At 44.8% G+C, this 22,422-nt stretch overlaps 1 protein-coding gene across 1 annotated transcript in view; it reads right to left on the reverse strand.

Moving 5' to 3' along the window:
- Positions 1 to 22,422, reverse strand: part of NNT (nicotinamide nucleotide transhydrogenase) — a 137,461-nt gene that overhangs the window by 18,833 nt on the left and 96,206 nt on the right. Inside the window, exons 16-19 of the mRNA XM_069748680.1 lie at positions 20,942 to 21,102; positions 19,572 to 19,751; positions 8,864 to 9,023; positions 8,156 to 8,237 (exon numbers count right to left, since the gene is read on the reverse strand). Of these exons, the coding sequence (XP_069604781.1) occupies positions 8,156 to 8,237; positions 8,864 to 9,023; positions 19,572 to 19,751; positions 20,942 to 21,102 (583 nt within the window). The remainder of the gene's footprint in view (positions 1 to 8,155; positions 8,238 to 8,863; positions 9,024 to 19,571; positions 19,752 to 20,941; positions 21,103 to 22,422) is intronic.

Raw genomic sequence — 22,422 nt, forward strand, 5'->3', positions numbered from 1 at the left:
GGTATAATGGCCGCACAGATAAGTCTTTAGAGTCCGATAACCTTCCGCTTTGGTGGCTGGATCCCGCTCAGCAGGTCCTCCATGGTTATACCAGCTGGTATATTCCCTCCACAGAGATACAGACTTAGTCCAAGAGCGGATTCATACTAGGTTTCCAGAGAGATGTAGACAGTCTAAGAGAGGATTGACAGTAGGTCCTGGCAACGAGAAATGCCTTAACATGGCTGCCAGGTACATATGAATTGGCCAATTTATGCGCCAAGCTTTCTCAATTCTTAATATTTCTAGTGCAATAATGCAATTCTATTCTCATATTTTATGTTTACATGCTATGGCGCTACAGAGTGCTGCCTTATATTTTTCATTGTATATGAGTTGGTGACTAAATAAGCACCTGTTCAGACCTGATTTGTGTTTGGATGTGACAGTTTTTTTTATATTTGTATGTAGCCTTCTGACTGAGCACTCCGTCCCTTAGCCTTAGGTGTTTTTAATTGCAGCAGGATTCTACCCCTCAACGGAGATATAGACTTTTAGTCTAATAATAAATAATAATAATAATAAGAGAGGATTCATATTAGGTACCCAGAGAGATGTAGACTGAGAATCACCTTATCGTGGCTGCCATGTAAACATGAATTGGTCAATTTATGCGCTAAGCATTCTCAATTTTTCATATTTCTAGTGCAATAATGCTATTCTCAGATTTCATGCTTGCATGCTATAGCGCTACAGAGCGCTGCTTTATCGGTTTGGTTAAACCAGCTGGCGAAGCCTGCAGGTATCAAACACACAACAGCAAGGCAAAGCCGCATAGCGTGTTATGGTTGTGGCCAAACCTGAGTACTAGCCATCTGCGTGTCGGAGTCTATCACAAGTCACAGAGAGTCCTATTGACAAATGGGAATGATTTCTTGGCCAAGCAGGGGCATGACTAATTGATGACAGCGTATGTCTATGTTGGCATGGATCCATGAGGGGTGGGCGTAAGCGAGTGTGTCACCGCGTCTGGAAACTGAACAAGACATAGTCCTGAGGCAGTGCAGATCTAGTGAAACCAAGAAGAGGGGCAGCTGCAGTCAATGAACACCGTGAGAGCACCACAACATGATGAAAGACCCAGATTAAACAAGAGGTTCCTGTCGCGGTTACATCGTAATTGTACGAAATAAATCTGTATTTACAGTTTGCGGTAAACAGACGGGGCATTTAGAAGTCATTTACAATGATTAGGTAGAGTTTAGACACATCGAGCTGCCGGAGTGACATAGGAAATCTTTGATCAGGTTTCCACTCTCCACAGATCAAAGGGCACGCCAGACGTTGTTTGCATTCAATGTTTCATTGGCTTTTCATTGCCACTTAGGACTGTGCTGCTCAAGTGTCAAGCGAGTCAAGGGAGAACCCGGCTCGCTCTTATCACTTTAACAAATAGGGCTTACGTTCTCTGCAAAACAAATGTCCATCTGAGTGTAATAAATGATGTACCACCACACAGGGAACAGGGACATCACTGACGGGAATCTGATCACTGCTAGGAATGAGCAGTACAGTGAAGCCGATATGTTACGGGAAGTGGATGACAACTTCAGGGCATTGAGTGTCCATAGGGACAAATTCTGATAAGGAATCTGTATTAATAAGTTGCCGCAAATTAACGTGGATATATCTCACACAAACAGTGGATTAAATAGGTTGCCCAGGAGTAAGATATTGACCACCACAATCAATCAACTGGTGGCAGGAGGTATCAGTGCAGTAGCTGGAACAGCACAGCTCAGTGAACTGTGCTTTGTGGCAGCTCAACTTCTACTGAATGGCGGTGATAAAGTGTACAGACCTGTGGTGTTTCATCTCCGAAGACTTCACATGTCCAGACACAATGAGACCTAGTAACAGTTGATCGGTTGCTTCACCTCGTCGCTTTACCTTTAGAATTAGGGTTGGATCAGATGCCGGGCTTGGTGGCGTAGTTCTGCAGCATTGACCGACTACATACAATTTGATTGGCACAGGCCAACAATGAATGATCGTGCTCACTAATATAATCATTGTGTCCCCATACAGTGAAAGTCTATCGGCAGCACATTCTGAGTATACAGAGGTGATGTGATGCCGATAATGATTGATAGGATGACAGCACATCAATCAAATTAACCCAGGATCCATATTTTGCATGTTTGTCTGGTGATCACTGGCATTTATACAAGGGTCAATAATCAGGAACAAACTTCTCTACAAAAGCTTATTCACCAATTATCGGCTCATCTAAATAGCCCAGTTGTTGCCTGTCACGGATATGCATTCAGTCATTGCTACAAAGGGTAAGTTAACGCCAGTGTATAAAAACTAGTTCAGAGGTTTATCCAGAAGAGCAGGATAATTTCCTTCTCACTTGTAATCTGTGTCCAGTCTGTTTTTTTACAGTATCAATTTACAGGACCATTACCGTTTCCTGTGCTACAGAATGGTAGTGTATCTGTAAATATCGGATGCTACACTGTGGCTCAATATGGCAACCAATCTTTTCTGCACATCCGTAGACTCGAATGGGCAGGTCTCCTCTGATTTACAAAAGAAACTAATGAATGCTGAGGTTATTAAAAAAAAAAAAAAAAATCACTAATTTGCACAGTTCCATTAAATAACATTGATCCAAGGGCTGTTTTTTTTTGTCACTGATAGCACTAGGATAGAAAGTACGTGTCGCAGGGGTGTCCCATCCCCCTGGAAGACCTGGAGTTAGACGGTCATGTCGGGTAATGAATCGCAGGTCTTCTTTAGAGATGGGGTGATTGGTGTCCCATATTAAATGGATTTGGTTTCCTCTGGTGCTGAAGAGGTTAATGACCGTTTTTATGCTGGTCACAAATATGCAGATCCATTTCGGCTGCTTCTGATCTGGTCATTACCTCTTCCTATAAAAACTGGCCAGACCTTCTTGTCCCTGCCAATGAAAGATTTGTCTTCCTGTGCTGTGTGCTAAAGATAAGTGGTTGGAATAGAGTTGTTGTAGTGATCGGTGGTTTGTTGTAATATGTTTATTTATCGCCTGGTCCCTATTCCCATTTAGTTTATCCTTCCCTGTCCTCCGCCCTATTGTTGGTTTGTGCTTTTGTATGGTAGAAGTTTTCTGTTATCCCTGTTTTGTTTTTGTGTTTTGCTTACCTTATATTTCTGTCCCATGCCTGATGGGGTGGGGGTAGGGGACAGATTAGGGTTTAACAGGAGCATAGCAAGGTTGGAGGCCTGGGCCTCTCTACCTTCAAGAATAACCTCGGGACAGGGATAGTGTCCCAGGCTCCAGGGACAGTTTGAGGACTCTCTCCCTTACCGGAGACCGTCACAGCATGACAGTACGGTAGTGTAAATGAGTCCTAAGGGAAATAATCTCTCCAAGAACGAATATGTTGAGCTTGTGCATTACACAGCAGCCAGACGGATCACACAAACCTGCAGTGTAAAGCATGGGGAGGAGGGGGACACAAAGCAATAGCCTGAGCCACTCTTAGGACAAGTTGCAGAAGACCTGAAATGACTTTACATCTCAGATTACTATGCAGTTAAATTGCAGTTTCTGATCACAGTAGAAGTAAAAGCAGCCAATGCAGACTACAGAGAAAGCCCACCCTGAAGCAGGGCTGCCAGCCGTCTACAAGTTCCAGGACAGTCCGTAAAAAAAAAAGGAACCTGATTTCTTGGAAGCTGAAGACACTTGTACAGATTATTTTGACTGTAATTCTCATCATTTTACAGTGACTGTAGCTGATGTCTTCATATCAGAATTATGGGCTGTAGAGACGGATCACTTATAATCATAATGATTTTATTATGCTCTCTGCAAAAAATATTCTGTGTGATTTTGTGATAAGCGGTCCACAAAAAAAAAAAAAAAATTAAATACTCCATTCATTTTACTATATAAATGTAAAAAAAAAATGAAGTTGGAATTGCAATTCAGCAACAAAAATAATAGTTTTTTGTCCTGGTGTAAAGTGTGCAGTAAAAATGACCCGGAAAAATGATCCTTCAGGTCAGTATAGTGATACTATACTTTAGTGGTTAGAAAAACTAGTGCTTTGGTTGTTTTTTTCTTGCATTTTCATTAAGTGTAGCCACTGAAAAAAGCGCCGATTCTGGATTTTTTTTTTATTATTATTTCATTTTGATAGATCAGACTTTTATGGACATAATGATACCAAATATATTTTTCCATTTCTTTATTATTATTTTTTTATTATTAGGAAAAGGTGGTCGATCTAAACTTAATTAGTTTTATTACTTTTACAAAAAAAGTTTTTTTATATATATACTAGTTTTTACTTTACAGCACATCCTATCTCTTAGGCTACAAAAAAAAAAGCACAAGGGATGTCTCACTAATGTAGCTTATGCCCTAAAAAAAAATTGATATTTAGCAAGTGCCATCATGGTCACCTCCTTATTATCTTAATATTAACTTGCTGCAATATTGTTAAGTCGAGCAGTGTAAAATGCACATTATTGGATGCTGAGGTTGACTTATGAGATGAGCTATTATGGTACATAAGAGAGGAGAAGGGACAAGGAAAAGAACAGTTTTCCTGAAATGGGTGACTTTTCTGTAAACAACAGACGCTGCATAGATGATACAAACTATATGGAGCACAGCACGTGCATGGAGCGGACACTGCCAGGCCAGCAAATGTTTCCTTTCACCAACAGTTAACCCAAGATAAGCAGATGGTCAAAGATGGGCCCACAGGGATTTACATGGGAAGTGAGAGTGAAACGGGATAACTGCCAGGAAACATGAAATGTGTGGCACAGAACATTGCTGACAAGTTCCTCGACAGCAGCACATGATTCAGCCCCGCATGTGTGTCATCGTAGTTTCCGCTGAATGGGAGGATAAATTCCGTAAAAATGGAAAGTGGGAATAAGGAAGACGACCACAAGACACAAATGTGGAAAACATACTTATGGCTGTAAATCTGCCATGTACCTCAGAAGTCTGACAGGTCTTGCTGTTTACTGATCCTTGTGTCCCAGTGTTGGAAGTTGTGTAGATCGTCATCACTCTACCTTGTTGGTTTCCATATTCACTCTCCTTACAATAGGAGTCTGTGTCAGACTACACATTACAATGCCTTCTACTTTGTGTCCGTATCACAATGTCTTTCTGATCTAATACTGGAGACACCGGGTGTACTGAGGTAAGAGGAGGCTGCTCACATACTACTGTCTACACTATCTGTCTGACCCAATACTGCAGATGCCATGGGTGATGAGGTAAGAAGAGGCTGCTCACACTTCTGATCATCATATCTAGAAGATATAATACTGGAGTTTCTGGAGGTGCTGAGCTAAGAAGAGGCTGCTCACACTGCTGGCCACCCTATCAGATCTAATACTGGACATACCAGGGTGCTAATGTAAGAAGAGGCTGCTCACACTGCTATCCACCCTATCAGATCTAATACTGGAGATACCAGGGTGCTAATGTAAGAAGAGGCTGCTCATACTACTGTCAACCCTGTCTATATGATCTAATACTGGAGATACAGAAGTGCTGAGGTAAGAGGCTGCTCACACTGCTGTCCTCCCTGTCTATCTGATCTAATACTGGACATACCAGGGTGCTAATGTAAGAAGAGGCTGCTCACACTGCTGGCCACCCTATCAGATCTAATACTGGACATACCAGGGTGCTAATGTAAGAAGAGGCTGCTCACACTGCTATCCACCCTATCAGATCTAATACTGGAGATACCAGGGTGCTAATGTAAGAAGAAGCTGCTCACATTGCTGTCCTCCCTGTCTATCTGAGCTAATACTGGAGATACCAGAAGTGGTGAGGTAAAATGAGGCTGCTCACACTGCTGTCCACCCAATCTGATCTAATACTGAATATACCAGGGTGCTGAGGTAAGAAGAGGCTGCTCACACTACTGTCCACCCTGTCTATCTGATCTAATACTGGAGATACCAGGGTGCTGGAGTAAGAGCAGCTGTTGTGACCTGGAGATAACGTGATACTACATGGTCTGTGTGTCTCCAGGTCCCGGCAGCGGAGCTTTCTACGACATAAGCTCACAGGCATCTGCCCTATAAAACATTCAGGACAGGTTTCTCTGAGTGTAACAAGTGGCTATTATAATTCTGCAGCAATAACCCCGCTTGACAAAATGAGAGATTTGCCAATTAAAGATATTTAGGAATTTGTTCACAATGCCAATTTATTTATTTTCTCTATCCCTAAAAAAACCATATTAATGTTAATGGACATGTAACTAGAGCTTCCAGCATATCCAATAACTGCAGAGGCAGCGCTGATACTCAGCAAAGTGCTCGTGGTTTGGTAAAATGGAGAGCAGTCATGGAAAGCAGTGGTTACAGGGAGCAGCAATATGGGCGACAAGCTCATGTGTATAACACACTTTTTCAGCTCACAGGGCGCCTACTCTGCAAAACGTGAAGTTAAAATAAGGACATTGACTTGTTTAAGAAAAAAAAAAAAAACCTTATTCCCAAAAGCAACGTTCACAGCGAGTGTGACAAGCCTGATTACATAAGAGCAGATTTCCTGCAGAGCGCTCCGCTCAGGGGGATAGGAGGAGAGATACGAGTCGTATGCAATTACAAGAATATTTATTTTCGGGTTCCAAGAAGACTTCAGGACCAAGTAAGCAGTTTACATTGCAGCTGTGACTTTCTCTTCTAGGGAGGGAGGGAGGGAGGCTAGAAGACTATTTTAAGACTGGCCACGAAAATAAGTCAAGTCTTCCAGAAACAAACCCTTCAAAGACAAAAACAGCTCCGCACAGGGTCCAATGCAACCATTTTATGCTACAATAAACTCTGTGTAGTGTCGTTCCTCTGTTATTCCTCCTGGAAGTGTATGAATAAACGGACAAATATCGCCATGGAATGGACACTCGCTGAGCCATCAGCTCCCTCTCAACTCCCCAATACACATAAATGTGTGCTCACTGGGGAGAGCGGAGAAAGCTGCTGCCCTATACCTCTGGCGGAGGCTTATTTCCTGGAAAATAAAAGGGTCGGGTATTTTAACTCATACTGCCCAACAATCATCGCCTCCATAAAGGATGTTCGGACGATCCCACTGATATCCCACCATCAGATTTGGATGCCTTGAGCTAAATCTGGCACATTCTACATGTCTCTTGCTGGTTCATTTATGTGGCGAACCTTTACACCAGCTAGTATAAGTTCACACCACTGACCTATTAGTTGGCTTACTTTATGCCAAAATGGATGGCACACTAAGCTATGCCCCTCCTCAGGTGAAGTCATGGCCTTTTTATGCTAAAGCACAACCCTTTATTTCTGCGGTCCCTTAGAATTTATCAAAAACACACTGTGGTGCAAGCAAATACATTTGTCTTTAGCACATTAAAGGGAAGACCTAAGAATATTATCTATTGCTTAAATCAGGTTTTTGAAATGTTTTTTTTTTTCATAACACAATCTGTATCGAAGTTAAAGTAAAGAAATCTTGCAATAGTTGCACTGGCAGCTGTGTTTTTTTTCTTAGACCCCAAGTTCCTGCTTCAGGAAACAACACATGTACATAGCCACAGCGGTTTGTATGAAAAGGTCTAATGAGAATGTGCGAAGGTCAATATGAAGGGAGGGGGAGCAGGTCAGCTGTGACATTTTCTATAGTGATTGGGGGGGGGGGATCCTGTGTTATCAGCTGTGTATAGAGGAGTTTCCTGTCATTATAATCTGGTCTCTGATAATGTGGAGCCTTGCTTAAAACTCTGTCTGAAAGGACAAGAGTCTAAGAAAGCTTTAATAAGAGAATTGCAAGATTAATAGGTTTTTTTTGTGTTTTAATAAAGATCCATCTATATATATTATGGATCTTTATTTAAAAATAACAAAAAAATAATCTTGCAATTAGTCTCTTGTCCATTCAGATAGTGTTTTCAGCAAGGCTCCACATTATCAGAGACCAGACTTTAATTACATACATATACACACACGTTTATACACACAAATACATACAAAGAAAACCTATTGCTTTTATTTTTAGAAAAATGTTTGTAACACAGGAAGCCGATTTTTATCCCCAAGTCTTCCTCCGCCCCTCCCCCCCATGTCGCTTCCATCATATAGCGGGTGCAGACTGCTGGGAATTTATACCTACCTGACATTTCTTCCCGAATCTCTCAGCTGCTTCACTAAATCTGCGATGGGATATTGAGCCTTAGCAGCGCACAGACCGTAACCTGCAAACGACGGAGAACATGTGTATAAACCATGGGACTCTATAGACAGAAACAGACGCTGCCTATAGGGCTTTCCTAATAGGTCGGAGAAGCTTTATATCAAATATCAGGCTCCTTCCTTATCAGACACACCCCAATATATTTCTACCATCTGATTTCCATCTGTGAAGGGCAGCCATATGTAGAGAGGGAATTAAATTGCCCCGTGGATGCCCGCGTGGTGCCGTTTACACAGCCTGTGTCTTCTTGGGAGCAGAGGGGTTGCATGATGGGATGATTTTCCGCATCTCAAATGATAATGAGGTGCAGAAATGGAAGAGGTCATTCAAAAACCAATTAATAAAGGACCCCATATAATATTTGATAGAAAAAACCATAAAAAATTTTTTTAAAAAGTGGCACGCTATTTAAAGGGAACCTATCGCATTGAAAATACAATCCGCTCTGCCAGGATCATGATATAAAGCAGGAGAAGCGAAGTAGACGGATATCCTAATTCTTGGGAAAACATTCAGTATAAAATGTACTTTATTCACTGCAACTTCAGCTTATTCTGGCTTTTTCAGTCAAGTGGGTGGTGCTAATCAGTGACTTTCCTTGGAAAGGTCAGGTGGGCGGTTCATTACCTGGTGTAATGATGATGTTATGAGATTCTTTGATCAAGTCCACTGCGCTGTCTAGATTGATTTCCGTGTGGGTGCCGGTGATCTCCATTGGCTTGCCACCGGCGGTAGATGTGGTTCCAAAGCCTCCAAGGATCACATTAGCAAGGGATCTGTTCATGGCCTACCGGAAATAAGGAAAAAAAAAGGAACTTTAATAGCTATAAACCACAAATTGCCTATCAGCCCCAGCCCTCGTGGTCTGCGGGATGAGGCCACCATGGACACACAGGCTGCTCAGATGACTAGTTAGGTAAAAATACGCTGATTCACAAGCTGAAGACTACACCATGGAAGCCGGGCAACACAAGGATCGTGTTTAGTCTGTGACTGGCAGCCATAATTGGTATGTAAGGTATGAGGAAGACGATTCGCTCACCCTGAAGTCTCCACTGGAAGAAATAGGGAATTAACTCGATTTCACTTTGATACAGTTCAAAAGGGGCGAGGAGTAGACAAAACATTGCAGAGACTAATCTCTCAAAAATTAGACTCAAAAATGTCCCGCGCTACTACAAAGAGACGATTCACAGTAGACCCTCTATACGAGAAATATGCAAGGCGTGCAAATCCTAAAAATCACTGCACGGGGCCTCCGAGCGCTGGGACCGTCAAACACGTGGCTCTCTGACCCTCTCCCCCCACAAAGTGCAGGTCAGGGTGGACTACATATGGCCTCAGGGGGCATCTTTAATAAAGAGTAAACATCTTGTTCAGTTTTATTTCATAAATCAATAGTACACATGAAAATAAGAAACTTTGTAATACATCTTATCTGAGAAATCCGTTTCTTTCTCCTCCACGACTGATCTTTGAAAACAGATTTTACCAATGAATTGAGAGTAAAGAACAGACTTTTCCATTTTCGAGATGACGGTTGGTGCTTTTAAAATACTATGGCAAAAAGGAGGAGCTAGAGGCAAACCGACAAGTAGACTTTTATGAGCACCAACTGTCATCTGAGCAATGGGGAATCCATTCACTGAACACACATTTTGCCTCTGAACTTAGAATTTTGTGAATGATCAGTACAGTAGGAGAAAAGCAGATTCCTCTGGTAAGACATATTACAAAAGTTTCTTATTTCCATGTGTACTACTAATTCACGAAGGAAAAAATAAATAAAACAAAGGTTCCTCTTTACGATATATCCACACAAGTGATGTGCGGATGATCTTGGCGTGAGGGTAAAGACCATGTGGCAAGCTCCAGGTGAAGCTCAATAAAGGAGCGAAACCCGGCACTCTACACTGACTGTCGTAGACACACAGTCTTTAATAGCAGGAGTCTCCAGGAGTGATGGCAGAGGAAATGTACCATTACATGTGCCCATTAAAAGGAATTACAGTCCATGCTGTACATGGAGGGACGTTGTACCCCAGTGAGGGAGCTGCTGCTTATTTGGCTGAAAAGGGAGCTTTTATCAGGATTGTTTTTACATTTTTTATTTTTACTTTTCGGTTGCCTTTGTTGTTTTACAAAACTAGAAAAGTTGATAATTCGGCACTTTATGAGTAAAATTAAACACGTGACCATATTAAAAAGCGGATATTAATAACCTCCTAGAAATAAGAAACGTAGCAAGATAGTGATTTCCAAAGAGGTCCCCCCCTAAGGTATCACAGACTGTCACGTGGCCCACATTAGTAAATGCAGGGCGCCTTACACACACTGCCCGCTTCATCATTACAGTTGACCCTTTACAGCCCGCAACCACAGTCTGGCGATGACTCATCTGGTCAGGGTTCTTTAATTTAACAACCCCTAGTTTAACTACGTTTTTTTTTTCTATGTGGACATGTTATAAAGGGACATTGAATCCACTTATGATCATTTTTTACCTCTAATTGCTTAATATCCTAATATTAAATATTTTCATAATATAAGGGGATATGGTGGATCCGTCATTCTCACTACAGCCCACTCTCCTGGTGATTGGGCCTATCAGGTGTAGTATCTAGTGATGAGCTCTAGTGCTCGTTACTTGAGGCTTCAGAGTATCGCGGGTGCTCAAGTGACATGTTGAGTCCCCACGGCCACATGTTTCACTGCTGTTAGACAGCCACAAAGCATGTGAGGATTGCCTGTGTTTGTCAGTCAACCCTCACACGTTTTGTGGCTGCCAACAACAGCGAAACACGCAGCCACGGGCACTCGAACATATCACTTGGGCACTTGCGATACTCAATGTGCAAACTCGAGACGAGCAGTAGCACTCATCTCTAGTCGTATCCCGTGCACTTGATTTTCCTCCGCTCAGGCCTTGCCCCCCATACATACAAGTGATGTCACAGACAGGGGCAGGCTGATGGGCAGTTACCGACATCACACGGACAGGGGCAGGCTGATGGGCAGTTACCGACATCACACGGACAGGGGCAGGCTGATGGGCAGTTACCGACATCACACGGACAGGGGCAGGCTGATGGGCAGTTACCGACATCACACAGACAGGGGCAGGCTGATGGGCAGTTACCGACATCACACGGACAGGGGCAGGCTGATGGGCAGTTACCGACATCACACGGACAGGGGCAGGCTGATGGGGAATTACCAACATCACACGGACAGGGGCAGGCTGATGGGCAGTTACCGACATCACACGGACAGGGGCAGGCTGATGGGCAGTTACCGACATCACACGGACAGGGGCAGGCTGATGGGCAGTTACCGACATCACACGGACAGGGGCAGGCTGATGGGCAGTTACCGACATCACACGGACAGGGGCAGGCTGATGGGCAGTTACCGACATCACACGGACAGGGGCAGGCTGATGGGGAATTACCGACATCACACAGACAGGGGCAGGCTGATGGGCAGTTACCGACATCACACGGACAGGGGCAGGCTGATGGGCAGTTACCGACATCACACGGACAGGGGCAGGCTGATGGGCAGTTACCGACATCACACGGACAGGGGCAGGCTGATGGGGAATTACCGACATCACACAGACAGGGGCAGGCTGATGGGCAGTTACCGACATCACACGGACAGGGGCAGGCTGATGGGGAATTTCCGACATCACACGGACAGGGGCAGGCTGATGGGGAATTACCGACATCACACGGACAGGGGCAGGCTGATGGGGAATTACCGACATCACACAGACAGGGGCAGGCTGATGGGCAGTTACCGACATCACACGGACAGGGGCAGGCTGATGGGCAGTTACCGACATCACACGGACAGGGGCAGGCTGATGGGGAATTACCGACATCACACAGACAGGGGCAGGCTGATGGGCAGTTACAGACACCACACAGACAGGGGCAGGCTGATGGGCAGTTACCGACACCACACAGACAGGGGCAGGCTGATGGGCAGTTACCGACATCACACGGACAGGGGCAGGCTGATGGGGAATTACCGACATCACACAGACAGGGGCAGGCTGATGGGCAGTTACAGACACCACACAGACAGGGGCAGGCTGATGGGCAGTTACCGACACCACACAGACAGGGGCAGGCTGATGGGCAGTTACCGACATCACACGGACAGGGGCAGGCTGATGGGGAATTACCGACATCACACGGACAGGGGCAGGCTGATGGGGAATTACCGACATCACACGGACAGGGGCAGGCTGATGGGGAATTACCGACATCACACAGACAGGGGCAGGCTGATGGGCAGTTACCGACACCACACAGACAGGGGCAGGCTGATGGGCAGTTACCGACATCACACGGACAGGGGCAGGCTGATGGGCAGTTACCGACACCACACAGACAGGGGCAGGCTGATGGGGAATTACCGACATCACACGGACAGGGGCAGGCTGATGGGGAATTACCGACATCACACAGACAGGGGCAGGCTGATGGGCAGTTACCGACACCACACAGACAGGGGCAGGCTGATGGGCAGTTACCGACATCACACAGATACGGGCAGGCTAATGGGGAATTACCGACATCACACGGACAGGGGCAGGCTGATGGCCAAATACAGACATCAGCTAAGTAAATAAGGCAGCACACTGCAGCGCTAAAACATGCAAACACGAAATTTGAACTGCATTACTGCACTAGAAATATGAAAAATGAGAGCTTTTAGCGCATAAAAATGGCCAATTTTATGTGTACCTGGTAGCCTCTTTACGGCATCTCTCTTATACCAGGTCGTACGCTTGCCTTACCTCGCTGAGAATAAACGTCTCCATCTGAATGGGTACATGTGAAACCTCTTCTCCTCCTAGCTTCAGGTGTTTTAATTACAGCAGGTCCAATACCCCTCCACAGAGAGAGAGAATTTTAGTCTAGGAAGAGGCTTCACATGTACCCATTCAGATGGAGACGTTTATTCTCAGCGAGGTAAGGCAAGCGTAGGACCTGGTATAAGAGAGATGCCGTAAAGAGGCTACCAGGTACACATAAAATTGGCCATTTTTATGCGCTAAAAGCTCTCATTTTTCATATTTCTAGTGCAGTAATGCAGTTCAAATTTCGTGTTTTCAAGTTTGCATGTTTTAGCGCTGCAGTGTGCTGCCTTATTTACTTAGCTATATACGAGTTGGCGACTCTAGGTTCAGCACCTGTTCACACTTAGTCTATGTTTGGATGTGCAGGTCAGGTTTTTGAAACAAATACAGACATCACACAGACAGGGGCAGGCTGATGGGGAATTACCGACATCACACGGACAGGGGCAGGCTGATGGGGAATTACCGACATCACACAGACAGGGGCAGGCTGATGGGGAATTACCGACACCACACAGACAGGGGCAGGCTGATGGGGAATTACCGACATCACACAGACAGGGGCAGGCTGATGGGGAATTACCGACATCACACGGACATGGGCAGGCTGATGGGAATTACCGACACCACACAGACAGGGGCAGGCTGATGGGGAATTACCGACACCACACAGACAGGGGCAGGCTGATGGGGAATTACCGACATCACACAGACAGGGGCAGGCTGATGGGGAATTACCGACATCACACAGACAGGGGCAGGCTGATGGGGAATTACCGACACCACACGGACAGGGGCAGGCTGATGGGGAATGACCGACACCACACGGACAGGGGCAGGCTGATGGGCAGTTACCGACATCACACGGACAGGGGCAGGCTGATGGGCAGTAGCCAACACGACATGGATAGGGGCAGGCTGATGGGGAGTTCCAGACATCACACGGACAGGGGCAGGACAATCTTGCCTTGCGCAGGCGTGTACTACGGAGGACAGAGAATGAACTTCAATCCAATATTGCGGCCAGCATGCAGCCAGCGGGTAAGGAAAGGGTGAATCAAACACCTGAAATATTTAAGCGATGTTCTAAATATGGGGAAATCTAGAGGATGTGAACCACAAGATCCGGGGACTGACTGTCACATGACCCAGAATGATCTGTGAGAGTATGAAAACTAATTTATATAAAAAAAAATAAAAAAAAAATGTAATATATATATATATATATAAAAAAATATTAAAATCAGTAAGTAACTTTTCTATTCAGGAGCACAAGTATTTACAATCATTACTACATGACAATATAGTAATGCATTGTAAATTAGGTCATGCCACAAAAAACCCCACAAAAAATAAAAAGGTATCGCGGGCGCAGCCGGGGACACGAGTGAATAAGTGCCAGGCGACTATAGCTCTGCACAGACACACACTTGCCGTGGCCTCAGACTGACCTGGCAGATTATCTGCTTATACACATCTAATCACTCCATGTCTGCATCATCAGACACAAAAGTGCCAAACAGCGCTGGAGTCCCCGGAGGAAGGTCTCCCCCGACACGCACGGCACTGGATAATACAACAAGTATGCATCCATCCTGCCATAAGAAATCTTCGCCGAAGAAGAATGCTGGAGCAATCAAAATATTTCGACTGTCACCTCCTCATCTGCAACAGATTATCTCCAGCAGATAATCCTGGCCGCTGGGGCCGCTCGCTGAATGAGCCGCTTATGTAATGTCTGACTGCTGCCCCACTGTGGTGGGACGGACCCACGACGACACGACAGCGGAACAGCGGCAAATAGGACGTCCTAGAGTAAGCCCACGTTCACACCTCCAGCCTACAATCAGAATGACCCCTCCGATTATTAAGGGGTCTGTCTGGTTTCCATCTGGTTTCATTTTTTTTAATGTGGAAGAAAAAGTTATTTTTTTATTTTTTTTGAACATTAAAAAGGGGTATTCTCTTCTCCAAAATCCTATCCCAATAAGTAGTAGGTGTAATAAGAACATCATCAAGTACCTCCAATTCGAAATGTGGTATAGTTCTTCTGATAAGCCATGTCACTTACCCCATTTGCAAGGCATTGCAGTAGCTTAGGTATACAACCACCAACTGTAAATATGAGCTGTCGTAACCATGGATACCTAGGCTACCGCAATGTCCTGCACATAGGGCAAGGCTGGTTTTACACTTGCTTTTTCCGGCCCGTTTTTGCAGCCCCAATGCATTTCCATGGGGCCGCAAAAATTCGTAGGAGCGCCGTACGCCGTATTTACGGTCGTGAAAAAATATCGAGCTTGCTTGAAAATCAACGGGGAGGCAAAAAAACGTTTTTGCGGATCACCTTTTTTTTGGTCCCTACTTTTTTGTACTATTCTAATCCAGAAACACGGCGATCTGCAAGATTTTTACAGCCCATTTTTGCCGGAAAATTATGGCGATACGGCCCGCAAAAACGGGCTGCTAAAAATCACAGTAAGTGTAAAAGAAGTGACACAGCTTATCAGAAGAACTATATTACATTTCTAATTGGAGGTATTTGCTGCTACTTATAGGATCTTGACGCATTTCTGTTCCTCAAAACGGAACAATTGGAAAGTCAAAACAACCGTGTGAGCGTAGCCTTATAGAAGTGACTAGATATTAGGAGATGTCCAGATTAGCACTATGTGGCGCATTTCTGTAATATTTCATAATCAGCCTCAAATGTACAGATCTATGTGCAAATACATAAGAAAAGTCCATTCCAGCCAACCTCAATGACATATTATTGGAACCTTTTATCGGATTGTGGCAGGCAGTTGTGATGGCAGAACACGTGTGCAGCAGTCCCACAGCGAATCCGAAGGAGGTTTTCAGAGCCCCGTTCTGCGGATCGGAGGATTGGGACCTCTACAGATCCCGAGATTAGGGCTCAAAATTCCCCTCTGGTTAAGGGGAACCTTTCAATGTTGGGATAACACTTTAAATGCAATAAGCCACAATTCTCTATACAGTCATCCTTGAAAAAAAAAATAATCTTAAAGGGAATCTGTCACCCCAAAATTGGCCTATAAACTAAGCCCACTGGCATCAGGGGCTTATCTACAGCATTCTGTAATGCTGTAGATAAACATAGTAACATAGTAACATAGTTAGTAAGGCCGAAAAAAGACATTTGTCCATCCAGTTCAGCCTATATTCCATCATAATAAATTCCCAGATCTACGTCCTTCTACAGAACCTAATTGTATGATACAATATTGTTCTGCTCCAGGAAGACATCCAGGCCTCTCTTGAACCCCTCGACTGAGTTCGCCATCACCACCTCCTCAGGCAAGCAATTCCAGATTCTCACTGCCCTAACAGTAAAGAATCCTCTTCTATGTTGGTGGAAAAACCTTCTCTCCTCCAGACGCAAAGAATGCCCCCTTGTGCCCGTCACCTTCCTTGGTATAAACAGATCCTCAGCGAGATATTTGTATTGTCCCCTTATATACTTATACATGGTTATTAGATCGCCCCTCAGTCGTCTTTTTTCTAGACTAAATAATCCTAATTTCGCTAATCTATCTGGGTATTGTAGTTCTCCCATCCCCTTTATTAATTTTGTTGCCCTCCTTTGTACTCTCTCTAGTTCCATTATATCCTTCCTGAGCACCGGTGCCCAAAACTGGACACAGATAAGCCCCCGATGTAACCTGAAAGAAAAACAGGTTAGATTATACTCACCCAGGGGCGGTCCTGGTGCGGTCTGGTCCGATGGGCGTCGTGGTCCGGGTCCAGAAAGTACTGCAGTGCGCAGGCGCTGGGCCTCTCTGACCTTTCCTGGCACCTGCGCACTGCAGTACTTTGCTCTGCCCTCAACAGGGCAGATAAGTACGCCTGCGCCGGAGCATGAATACAAGAAGAGGACGTCATCGTATGAAGATGGAGGCCCGGACCGGACCACGATGCCCATCGTACCGGGACCGCCCCCTCCAGGCGAGTATAATCTAACCTCTTTTTTCATCTTTCAGGATACATTGGGGGCTTATCTACAGCATTACAGAATGCTGTAGATAAGCCCCTGATGCCAGTGGGCTTAGCTCACCTTCGATTTTGGGTGTGACAGGTTCCTTTAAAAACAAAGCTCTAATTTTTTCCAAGTTTAAAAAAAAAAATTAAAGAATGTGTACCCAAATCAGTAAAGTGATCACACACGTGTAATAATTACACATGGAGAGCTGATTTACACACTTCAAAGCATCATTAAAAATCCACTATCTAGTCTAGAAACCCCACTGTTAATACCTTAGAGGGGTATTCCCATCTCCCAGACAATATCCCAGTATGTACTAGGTGTAATAATATTAGCAAATACCTCCAATTTAGAAATGTAGTATAGTTTTTCTGATTCGCTATGTCTCTTTCCTCATGTGCAGGCATTGCAGGATCTTAGGTAGCCACGGTTACGACCACTAATAACTAACTGTCACTATATCAGTGGTCGTAACCGTGGATACCTAGGGTCCTGAAATGCCTGCACATGAGGAAAGAGACATAGCGAATCAGAAACAAACTATACATTTCTAAATTGGAGGTATTTGCTAATATTATTATACCTACTGGGATAGGATCTTGGAGATGGGAATACCCCTTTAACGCTACGATTATCTCAGGCAGTCCTCTCTTCTGCGCCCAGACCCTATGGTGGCGCTACAGGATAATATTAAACTCTTGACGCCAACATTGGCGGCCACGACAGTTTATTTACGTGGGGGGTTGGGTAATAAAAGTTTCTAAACATTTACAGATGCTGGGATGTTCGGCACTTGGACCACGCATAATGGAGGATAAGCCGCAAAGCTCTTAGCAATTTTCCAATGCATTTTACAAGCAGCAGACACATTTGCACGCTGTAAACCCCCCCCTGGGAATGGATGGCAGCCTGGGCATACACCACACCGAGGGTCTAACAGGCCGCCACGAGCCGTTATGACATCGGAAGGCTTTAGGGACGTGGGCATGTGATCAAGAGATGAGCAGTAAACGCCGGGCTATCCCCATGCTGTGATCGGGCGACGATAAACCGGGGGGCTACGGTAAGCCGGGGGGGGGGGGGACTACGATAACATTTTCTCAAGAACCATCTGATCTTGTACATTTTGCAAAGCCGAATCCGCGCCTTGATTACTTTGATTTTTACAAGATTTAGCAACTTCTCCGCACGAATGGGAGATATCAGAACCGAGTGCGTGCCCTCCCGGGAGTCGGAGGTGAGCAGGCGTGTTGTGTGCACGCTATGGAGTAGGACACTGATTAAAAGCACACAATATGGAAGACGGATGCCGCAAATTTGATGCAGATCCCCCCCTCAATTTCCTAATTTACATGCTTCCCCTGCCCATCAAACCACTTCTGAGATCAAAGCGCCACGCTGCGTTTAACCCCTTAGCCGTCTGCAGGGTGGGGGTGGGGGGAACCATTAAAGGCTGCGCGTTTACTGGATTCTAACTCATTAAAGCTTGCTTCGACTCGCTGCTTTGAAAGAATTATTTCTCGGAGAAGTTTTTCTACTTTCTGTGTGGTTTACTGACAGGAAGACGTTTTATTTTAACTTCGGAGGCCCTGGCCCCATGTAACGACCTCAGCCGCTTCCCACACTGTGGTGGGTGACCCCGTCATTACACTCATCAGATAAATACAACTTTACATGGAAAGGTATGCCGATGGGGTCACACCCGGCAATTACCATGGGCGAGGATACAGAAGTGTGTGATGCCCCTCGTGCCCGTCTGCAAGAGCCGGGGGCGATGTGGTACAGCCGATCCGCCACCATGTAGTCAAAATCAGGGCGGCAAAGCTGCTGGTTTTTGTAGTTTTTTTTGAACGGTGGCTAAATGGGCATGTGATTTTTCAGCAAAATAATAACAATTTACAGGGAATCGGTCCCTTTATTCTCCAAAAATTGTTGTTAACCCCCAGGCTGTACCCCCACAAACCATAATGCCATGGCATATACTAGCCAGAAGAGAAAATTACGTTTTGTTTTTTTCTTTGGCTATGCTTTTGATTTTACTTAGGGACTCTCAGGATAGTGAGGGTCCTCGACGTGGGTTTTCCAAAATATTAACCCATACCTCAGAATCCACATCATCCAGAACCCTTCCTTTCCGTCACATACTCCGCATCAGTGTATTTTATCCAATTAGATGACTATTAGTTCTTCTGGGTCCTGTAGTTCCACAGGAGATCAAGCACAACATGGACACAAGATTCACTTAAAGTGATCGTCTCGCGTTATTAAATGGTTAGAATTATTCTATAGTATACGGCGTGTTGCCTAGGCTACCGGCCACTTCTGCAGTGTCAGAGGCCGGTCTCCTAGACAAGGAATGTGCCCCGTTAGAAGGCATAGCCTGCATGTGCCCCTCTCGAGCCTGGTCAAAATAACAAAAAAATGCATTGCTTGCAGACCTCAAATAATGCATAACTCACCACACACATGATGTAAGACAGGATAGCACCGGAGGAACCGATGAGAGCTCCGACGATGGTCAGCAGGTTGTTGTTCAGCAGGAAGCCTTCAGCGCACAGAGCCCATCCAGAATAACTGTTCAGTACGGTAATGACGACCGGCATGTCCGCTCCCCCAATGGCCGCTGTCAGGGTGACTCCCTGGGGAAATCACAGAATAGGACACGTTATTAGGACTTTCACGTTCGTTTTATACTGGAGCTATTGGAATAATCATCGTGTGCCAGCGTTGAAGGAAGAACACGATGTTATCCATGAAGGGTGGTGTCAGGATTTCACAGACACTCATTATTTTCTATGGAAAGGACTAACAAATGGTGAAAATGGCCAGTGTACACCTGGGAGTTGCAACAGGCTTTGTCCATAGACAAATGTATGGTTGTTGGGGATCTGACTGCGGAGACCCCCACTAATCACAAGAATTACAATATACCTGCGTAATGGAGCTTTGACAGTCCATGAGACTGACTGCAATTCTACCAGCCCCCCATAGAGTGGCGCTTGCAAATAAGCACCACCATTCACAGAGGACACTTGTTCTAGTCATCAGTGGAGACCCCAGCCATCGGACCCCCAGCGATCATACATCACCTGTCATGTGAATAGATATTCTTTATCAAAACCCCTGCAAAGGGAATCTGTCACCAGGTGTTTAGCAGATTTCTGCCTATGCACAGTGTACACAGAAAGCTGCCAATCAGTGGTGTGGGCGGGGTATACAGGGCTCAGCATTTAGAGAACTGCTAGATCCCAGCGGTGCATCACTAACTCGGCTGCCTAATGTAGGTTTTATAAAATCTCTGTTTTCTCTGCTGCAGATCTAGCCGTTCTCTAAATGCTGAGCCCTGTATAATCCCGTCCACACCACTGATTGGCAGCTTTGTGTGTACACTGTGCATAGGCAGAAATCTGCTAAACAGTGGTGAGGGCGTGGTTATACAGAGCTCATGAATATGAAGGACGACCTTGCATTAAGTTTATTAATCCTCAAGTAATCTCCTGCTGATCAAACAAGGATTTAATCAAAACTACAGCAAGTAACCTAGTGACATCGCTGGAATCAGGGTCTCTGTCCCTACATTATGCTGTGCTTAGATTAGGTGAGAAAAACCTGGTGACAGATTCCCATTAAGTCCTGCCAAGTCTCAATCTCTTTTGACTTTCAGTTATTTGGAAATGATTTCTTGTGCTGAACCCCAGGCAGAGGATGAGCCCGGACCACAGACCATCAAATACAGATTAGAGGTGGAAAACCGATCTATCACGTTAGCTAGTCTATTCTTCTGAGCAATGGGACGTGCAATAGTTTTCAAGACCAAACAGAAACCTACCATAACCGCAGAGAGGGCAGACACAGAGCCGAGGCATGTAATGCCAGTCGTGTAGCTGGGGTCCAGCATGTATGGGATCATACCACCGACGCTGGCAGCGAGCAGACCAGCATTCAGCGCGTGTCTGCCGGGCAGCAGCAGCGGGGCAGAGTTCAGGACACCTGACGAACAGACAAAGCAGTCATGTTAGTTAATGAACACAGGTTTGGTTTTTTTTTTGCTTCTTTAAATATCAAATTATCTGATACAATGCAATAAAAACCAGATGCAAAATGCAACAGTATAAAAAAAATATATAAACTATATATATATATAAAAAAAAATTAATATACAGTATATATTTCAATGAAACACAGAGCGGTCAGCCAGAGATTAAACCCACCCACTTGACCTGTGTGCACGGAGCATAATCTGTATTTTATGCAGTGAAATCCTTAAGAAAGGCTCATTGTAGCCAAAACGTTGCCAGGCCACCAGGGCTATTAAAGTCCCTTTTGTATGTTTGAAGATACTGGAGTGTCGCCTCTTTTCTGAATTTATATCCTTTTGCACAGAGGGGAGTCCTTGCTGGGAGGCCCTGCACCCATGGTATGTATGTATGTATGTATGTATGTATGTATGTATGTATGTATGTATGTATGTATGTATGTATGTATGTATGTATATGCATACACATAAAAAATATATATATATAGCTGGGCTGATTATATTCTAATATATATGTATTTATTTACAGTGACTTGGTGCTCACTTACAAATTCCACTGCATAAAATCCAGGTCATACTCTGTGCACACAGGTCACCGGACAGGACGGATTTTATATACCGTATATAACCTGTTCTGTTGCAGCTTGCAGCCCTCTAAAGCTAAGGATTCACCAGCTTCCTTGCATTTCGTACCTCTGGATCCTGTTCATATGTGGTCTCTGCTTTCAGAGAATGGAGTAATTTACAACACATGCTCCTTCCCACAACTCCAGTACCAGCTCCAGTTGGAGCATCCGCCCTTCGAGGAGGCAGCATCACGGACAATAGGATCCATTGCTCCTCTACATCCATCAATGTCTGAGAAAGTGTCTGATCCATGGCCCTGGGCCAATGCCACCTAGTCACACAGTGCGGTCAGGGGCGTCTGGCACTAGGATACATCCCAGTTGTCTTATAAAGCCAATAGGATATATGGACATCATGGTGGGGGGATGGGGGATCCCTGTCACAGGCATCACACATCTCCATTCTGTGTCTTTTTTTTTTTTTTTATTTAAATAGATTTTTATTGAAAATAAACATGAACATTACATTTTATGCATCTTCCAATATATTACAAAATTTCTTCATTTTCCAAACCCCCAACAATCCCAACAAACCCCAAACCACCCCCTCCCATGACAACTCCTTCCCAATTATACTTTTGTTACCAGTATTGATGGCTCTTTGAGCCGCTTGACTCACTTATGACCGCTTATTCCTCAGCAATCTCC

Source organism: Ranitomeya imitator, chromosome 1 (genome assembly GCF_032444005.1).
Source record: "Ranitomeya imitator isolate aRanImi1 chromosome 1, aRanImi1.pri, whole genome shotgun sequence".
In the NCBI taxonomy this organism is placed as follows: domain Eukaryota; kingdom Metazoa; phylum Chordata; class Amphibia; order Anura; family Dendrobatidae; genus Ranitomeya; species Ranitomeya imitator.